At 40.4% G+C, this 7,887-nt stretch overlaps 2 protein-coding genes across 3 annotated transcripts in view; both read left to right on the top strand.

Moving 5' to 3' along the window:
- The window catches only part of LOC126408486 (tripartite motif-containing protein 16-like), a 37,018-nt gene extending 29,432 nt beyond the window's left edge, over positions 1 to 7,586 (top strand). Inside the window, exon 2 of one of the 2 annotated variants that reach the window (XM_050074055.1) lies at positions 4,757 to 7,577. In XM_050074055.1, the coding sequence (XP_049930012.1) occupies positions 4,805 to 6,316 (1,512 nt within the window). In that variant the 5' untranslated portion in view covers positions 4,757 to 4,804 and the 3' untranslated portion in view covers positions 6,317 to 7,577. Of the gene's footprint in view, positions 1 to 4,705 lie in introns of those variants that run through there. The other variant, XM_050074054.1, reaches the window with a different exon arrangement.
- The window catches only part of nrn1la (neuritin 1-like a), a 104,858-nt gene that overhangs the window by 29,439 nt on the left and 67,532 nt on the right, over positions 1 to 7,887 (top strand). The gene's annotated exons all lie outside the window — the stretch shown is intronic.

Genomic DNA, 7,887 nt, shown 5'->3' with positions numbered 1-7,887 from the left:
ATGTACATGAAGCTTGCTTGATTTCCACAAGCGCTCAGCTCTCCGACATTTATGACGTAGGCAGCGGATGTCGTCGTTCAGCCAGGGAGTGGGATTAGCTGCGGGGATAGTTCGAGGCTTTAAAGGAGCAATCTTATCAAGAATAGCAGAGCAGTGTGAGTTAAAAGTTAAAACTTGGGAGTCAGCGTCAACATTAATACTAACAGGCTGCGCCACACTGTTAAAAGCGAATGAGAATTTCTCAGCAGAGAAGTTATTTAACATACGGGTGAGTTTTGTACGCTTGCTGGTTGAACAATCAGAAATAATAGACAAATTAAACAGGATGCAGTTGTGATCAGTGACGGGCAGCTCCTCAGAGACGATACAATCAATGTCCAAACCAAGTGTAAAAACAAGGTCCAGCGTGTTTCCCTTAATGTGTGTCGGGCCATTGACATGTTGCACAAAATGAAAAGATTCGTTGAGATTTATAAAATTATTAGCAAAGGAGTTTGTGGTGTCATTTACAGGCACATTAAAATCCCCAAGCATTAAAATTCTTAGTGATGAAAGTTAAAGGAGTTACATCTGAATATATGTGATTTTCAGTAAAAATTTTATAGTAAAATGTAACATTCATTCTGTTGTTTTGCATCTTTCCTCTGTGTAGGAACGCCTTCTTTCAGCTTTATTGCCCAGTTTAAACCATTTGTTAGAAAAGTAATCTAAAAGTAATTGAATGTAATAAGTTCTATTACTTTGACAAAGAAATTAAAAAAATAGTTACATTACTTATTACATTTTTACCAGTTACCAATTCCTCATAATCTTTTGATCCATTGTTGGCATTAAAATATTGATTACACTACTACCAGTAATGATGATAACTAAATGACTGGAGCCATTCAAAGATTTCCAACCAAAGCTAAGACATAAGTTTTCTAAACTCATGATCAGCTTGTGTGTATATGTTTTTTGTTTTTTTTTTACAAAACTTTGGCGACCATATTTGACCATCTTTTACTTAAAGTTGTGGTCTCTTGAGATAGATGATTTTAACCCCAGAGCAGCATCATGCAATAGAGAGTATCATGATGACAACTGTCCTGCTGGTCCATACTGGTTTGTTTCATACTGGTCTGCTCTGTGCTGCCATGTGCAGCAAGCTGCTGTTTGTCTCTGCACTATAATGTACTGTGTTCTGCTGACTTGTTTTTTGTCTGGAGAGGTTGTAACTTGTGCCTCGTCTGGAGATGTTAGCTGATGCCTCAGGAGAACTTGATTAATTCATCTGAGATCTCTCTGTCTCTCACTCTTTCTTTTACTCTCTGTCTTTCATTCTTCCTGGGTTTCTAGGACTCCTCGTCTCTTTCTGATCTTGTGTTTCATTGTCACTCATTCTCATTTCTCCTCCTCCTTGTTAGGGGTGTTTGTCCTTTTGTCCTGCATCTGTGCTGAAATTTCCTCCTAACTCCCCTCTCTGTCTCTCCCTCTCTGCCCTTACATGCCCATCTCTCAACTGCTCTTTTATTGCTTTACATAACACGGGCTAACTAAACTGTTTTTTACACATCAATCTTTTATTACAGCTCCGTTGTGAGCTCTTCTTAACAAGCTTTTAGGCTAAATAATGCACCGACCGGTGGCCGGCGGCCTCTGCTGCAGGTCTGTGAACATCAGTTATGTGTGTGTGTGTGTACTGGATTGTGTGAGAGTATTATCAGATTCACATTCTCGTAGGTCAGATTCATTTCCATAGCATTCACCCATCTGCTGCTGGCATTGCTGCGGACAGCTCTGTGGCCCTGCAGGGAGGTTGGAGGGTTAAGTGCCTTGCCCAAGGGTACAAAGTAGGACATATGGGCAATTTCTCAATTAGTTGAGAAAACGACCAAAATTGTAACAATTTCACACGTGGGGCTGTGAACTGCTCTGTCTCAGTTGGTAAGGCAAAAACGACTTTAAATAGTCAAATAAAAGTGTGAAGGTTAATGCGACTCCTCATCATCAGTGGACACAAACTAGCGCTGGGATCTATATTCTGTTAAATTAGGAGCCAGCATCTGTTTCCTCAAACATGTTAACTTATTGTAAATCAATACTCTGTGTATTGTAAGAGAAAAGGTCAAAAAGGTATATGGTGGCTGTAATGACTCTGTGGAGGATTAGTAAGGTCACAGGCATGAGTCTGGATATATATTTGGTAAATGTTTAACTAATCAATATAAATCACTTCCTTGAAAAACATTAATGCTAACACATCAGCTGGGCCCCAGATCCCTAGGTAAGTGATCACGTCGCCCTGTCACCACTGTGTGAAATATATAATTAACATCTGCAGCCCCTAAAATCCTTAAAATCACTTTTGTGGTGCCTCAAAAAAATAGGAAAAATACAAATAAATATATATAAAGTTGATGTGGCTAACATGCAAGCAAACAGTGTTTGATTTATCTAGACAGAGAGCAACATTGGGAGTCGTGATTTTGGCCATCTGAAAAAAGTCTAATGTTCACTCTCAGTTTTGGTCTCTACCAACTGCTGAGAAAAATATCTGACTCTTTAGGAGATTGATGCAAGGTTGTGCCAATTTTTGACAATTCTTGTAATTCAAAAGAATTAATGTAAAACACAGCCACAGGCCTTTGATCTATGTTGCTCACAACTGGACTTTTAACAGTATTAACTTTGTCTGTAGGCTACAGGACAACAAAGTAGGAAATAACAACAATAAACAGCATTACCACAGACAAATAAAGAAATAATGTAACTATATAGCTCACTTACTTACGGTAAAAGTTCCAGTATCAAGGAAAAGTGACCAAATCAACAAAATTAGCATGTCTTCAAAATCAGGCAGGCAAAACGCTCCATGCTCCCAGTGTGGTGTAACACCCTTCAGCAACAGAACCAGACTGGATCCCAGCCGATACATGGTGCAGCTGCACCCAGTGGAATTGTCCCTCCCAGCTTCCTTACAGTCAAGATGGCAGTGACAATAGCAAAAATAGTGATCTATTCATCTTTTGTATTGTCCCATTAGTGGACAATATCATATTTGGGTATGGGACTAATATGCAGATGTTTCAGTTTCAAATGAGACCAAACTTTTCTATGGATGTCAGTTTTTGAGCCATGACAGAGGCCAAAATGGCGCTTGCATCCAACAGTGGGGCATGTTGCTTTTAGACAATTTCCACCAACTGCCACCCTGGAGTCAGCAGTCATTGACGGCATAAAACAGTCAATAAAACTGATTTTCCAAATATTCTGAATCAGCACAACCACAAGAGGTCCTTCAGCGTATAGTCATTAATTGGCGCACAAAATTATTAGGCTGATTGGTCCAGTAGTTTGTGGGATTAGCTACAGACAGATACACACACTTACATTCTCACAGATACAATCATGCACACACGACCAAACGTGTGATCCTCTCCAGGTTTATACTTGGCAGAGATATTGAATTATAGCAAAATATGTAACACAAAGAGTACAGACAAAAACATTTAAATGTGCTTCACACTGTCTTTCAAAAGAGGAGCATTAAAAATTCATTACAAATACATTACAAGATTGTGCATATTTATCACACCAACAAATTTATCTCAAGATCTATGGTTCTTAATGTGAGTTTTGTAAAAATGAAGAAGAAACAACTATCTCTTTTATGAGTGGATGTGACATTTCCTCGGGAAAATGAATAAGCTGACAGTTTGCTGAACTTTCTGGTTTTCGTTTTTATCGTATTACATCCTCAGCTCCCAGCGTAATTGAATGACCAGTTTGAGTGTCAAAATAGCCCTCTTTTTTTTTTTTTTTTCAGAAATCCAAAGTGTTCCAACATAAAGCCAAGATCTCGAGGCCTTGCCCTCTGTTTCAGGACTGAAGAATTAATTGGCTATTATTAGCATTTCTACTTTTACTTCAATAAGATTTGTACCTGAAATGGATTATACCAAGGTAGTATTTCTATTTTTACTGCCATGAGATTAAGACTTGTAGTATATCACTGTAGTATTTCAACTGTTACCTCAGTGAGATTTGTACTTGTAATGCATTGTTACACTGCAGCATTTCTAGTTCTTATTTGCTCGATTTGATTTGTTTAAACTCATCTGATGCTTGAAATGCAGTTTTGGTTTTAGGATGATATTCTGAAATTGAAATGTTTTGTCACAAATGCTTCAGAGTAAATAATTAGAGTTGTAAGTAAATTATTATACAGCAATTGGAGTATCTTATGACAGTTTAGTTTGATAACTTCCTGTTGTCAGTGAGCTGTTTTTAACCACTAAAATAAAACTGAACAGACTTTGAGGAAGAGTTGGACATATGGAGCCATCACCAAACCCTGAGTAGTCAAGAAGAATTTTACAATTAATAACCTGAATGTTTTCACATTTTTAACCAAGACTTTATTTGAAATAAGGAAACAAAGTTCCAATTCAAAGTGCTGCTCTCCATCATGGAATGATGAAAAGCTTGATAAACACTACCTCTTCTTCCTGCTTTCAAACAGTGATCCACCTGTAGATTTCCCTGTTCCCTCCCCTTCAGATCTACAGTGTAAATATGGGTGTCATCAACATGGTGATGCAAAGCGAGTGCTGATAGGCTGCATTGACTACAGAAACACGCCCTGTGTAGAACAGAGGCCAAACTAGTTTCACTTCTGAGAAAGCGAGACTGTCAACGACAGTCGTTGTCAGTGAGAAGTGAAATGGCTCAGAAAGGTGTTCAGCAGGACACAATTTCTTGTTTCATCTGTCAGGATCAACTGAAGGATCCGGTGACTACTCCCTGTGAACACAGCTACTGCATGAACTGTATTAAAAGCTTCTGGGATGAAGAGGATGAGAAGAAAATCTACAGCTGCCCTCTTTGTAGGAAGACTTTCGCACCGAGGCCTAACCTGCTGAAAAACACAACATTAGCAGTGTTAGTGGACATACTGAGGGAGACTGGACTCCAAGCTGCTCCTGCTGATCTCCGTTATGCTGGACCTAAAGATATGGCCTGGGATGCCTGTGCGGGGAGAAAAATGAAAGCTCTCACACCCTGTCTGTCGGCCTCTTACTGTGAGAAACACCTCCAGCCTCATTATGACTCAGCTCCATTAAATCAACACAAGCTGGTGGAGCCCTCTATGAAGCTCCCAGAGAACATCTGCTCTCGTCACGATGAGGTGATGACGATGTTCTGCCGTACGGATCAGCAGTGTATCTGTCATCTCTGCCCTGTGGAGGGACATAAGGGCCACGACACAGTCTCAGCTGCAGCAGAGAGGACTGAGAGGCAGAGAGAGGTGGAGGTGAGTCGACAAAACATCCAGCAGAGAATCCAGGACAGAGAGAAAGATGTGAAGCTGCTCCAGCAGGAGGTGGAGGCTATCAATCGCTCTGCTGATAAAACAGTGGAGGACAGTGACAAGCTCTTCACTGAGCTGATCCGTCTCATGGAGGAAAGACGCTCTGATGTGGAGCAGCAGCTCAGATCACAGCAGAAGACTGAAGTAAGTCGAGTCAAAGAGCTTCAGGAGAAGCTGGAGCAGGAGATCACTGACCTGAAGAGGAAAGACGCTGAGCTAAGGGAGCTTTCACACACAGAGGATCTCAACCAGTTTCTACACAGCTACCCCTCCCTGTCACCACTCAGTGAATCTACACACTCATCCAACATCAACATCCGTCCTCTGCACTACTTCGAGGATGTGACAGCGGCTTTGTCAGAAGTCAGAGATAAACTGCAGGAAGTCTTGAGTGAGAAATGGACAAACATCTCACTGACTGTGACTGAAATGGATGTTTTACTGCCACAGCCAGAGCCCAAGACCAGAGCCGGATTCTTAAAGTATTCATGTGAAATCACGCTGGATCCAAACACAGCATACACACGTCTGTTATTATCTGAGGGGAACAGAAAAGCAGCAAAAACGAGTGAAGCACAGCCTTATTCTAGTCACCCAGACAGATTCACTAAATATTGTCAGGTCCTGAGCAAAGAGAGTCTGACTGGACGTTGTTACTGGGAGGTGGAGTGGAGCGGGGGAGGAGTTTGTGTAGCAGTCGCATACAAGAATATCGGCAGAGCAGGGGGCTCGAATGAATGTCGTTTTGGATACAATGACAAGTCTTGGGCGTTATATTGCAACAATAACAGTTATAACTTTTGGTACAACAACGTCCACACTCGTGTCTCAGGCCCTCAGTCCTCCAGAGTAGGAGTGTACCTGGATCACAGTGCAGGTACTCTGTCCTTCTACAGTGTCTCTGAAACCATGACACTCCTCCACAGAGTCCAGACCTCTTTCACTCAGCCTCTCTATGCTTGACTTTGGGTTGAATTCTGGTTTGGACTTTCCTCTGGCGTCACTGCCCAGTTGTGTAACCTCAATTAGACAGAAGTCATTAAAGGGACAGCGGGTTCAATTCTGTGTTAAGCTCTTATTTTGTCTTCATGTTTGTTGTTAACAACTAATTGTTTTGTTTTTTTCTGCACTGCACAGAGATCAGCTGTCAATCAAACATTATGGGTGGTACTTTGACATCTTTTTCATGAGTTGCTGGCCCCTGAGCACAGATATGCAAAAGGCCCAATCACCTCTTCTACATTAGAGCAAGATACATAGACTTTGTGGTAGTTTTTTGGCTCTTTGTAGTCATTATGCATCTTTTTGTCGGTTTGTTTGTCTTTGAGGTAATTTTGCGTCCCTGTGGTCGTTTTGTGCTGCTGTGTAGTCATTTGGTATCTCCTTTCGGCGGTTTTGTGTCTCTTGGAGGTTATTTTCTGTCTCTCTGTGGTTGTTTTACCTGTTTTTGTAGTTGTGTTTCTCTGGCACCTGACACTTTTGGCCTCTGGGCCTGTGCCTGAAAGCCTTGTTAAGTGATCCAACCATGCTTCCTGTACAACCCAATTGCCAGAATAAATGTTGGTCTTGCACCTCCGTACAAACTACATGTTGTCAAATTTGTATGTTTCATATGTAGCAGATATGTTAAAACTTAATGTCTGTTAATGTTTAAATTTGTAATTTTATGTTGTGACAGTGTGGGTAACATGTGGTTAGGGTTAGGTACAAAAACTCAGCTCATAAACATGTGTTTAGAATTATGCTACTTTCGAAATGTTGATATTAGCTATGTATGAAACATAGAAATGTAACATATCCGTGGTTTGCAGAGATGGACAATATTGTTTTTCTCTAGTGACAGGGCTGTCCTTGTCTTGTCTGTGTAGCCATGAAGGCTATCACTGCTTATGATGGTGTTGTTTTCCTGAACTGACTTTTTTCTGAACTCTTAGTGCTTGAAATGTTTGTTGAATATTAGCATTGATGTGTTTGTATGTTCTTGTTTCTCATCCTACACACTTTGTTCTCCATGTGTACATTTATTAAGAGATCTATATTCATGTTTGGCAGAAGAAAGGTTGTTATGAGATGTTATAGAACTGCCATTATCTTGATCATAATCAATAAGGAGAACATTCATTTTTTGTTTTACATAGCTGTGGGTGAAGGGAATCTGTACATGAAATCCTTGAGTCATTGGACAGACTTTACTGATGGAATGTGTGAACATGTGTGAAGCTTGACATGGGGAATAAACAAACATGGACAAAGTGATTTCTTCTTGTCTTCATTCCAGGATATCATACAAAGCTGATGGAGAAAACTTTAAACTGTTATGTCAGTATAACGGAGGCAGTTTTCCTTCCTGAAACACCACAAAGGACAGTGTTCATGTTTTAAGCAGAAGAGCATTTGTCAGCCAGCCTTCGTCCATTCAACCTTCCTCACTTGCCACAGAGAAACGAGCACAGGTTTTTTTTTCAATTGTCGCTTTATACAACTAATGTTTTCTTTGAGCACATAGTCAATGAAAAGAATTTTCTACTGAGTCA

The sequence above is a fragment of the Epinephelus moara genome, chromosome 20, assembly GCF_006386435.1.
Source record: "Epinephelus moara isolate mb chromosome 20, YSFRI_EMoa_1.0, whole genome shotgun sequence".
Taxonomy (NCBI): domain Eukaryota; kingdom Metazoa; phylum Chordata; class Actinopteri; order Perciformes; family Serranidae; genus Epinephelus; species Epinephelus moara.
Note: the sequence above shows the minus strand (reverse complement) of the source record. Positions and strands in the feature narration are given on the sequence as shown.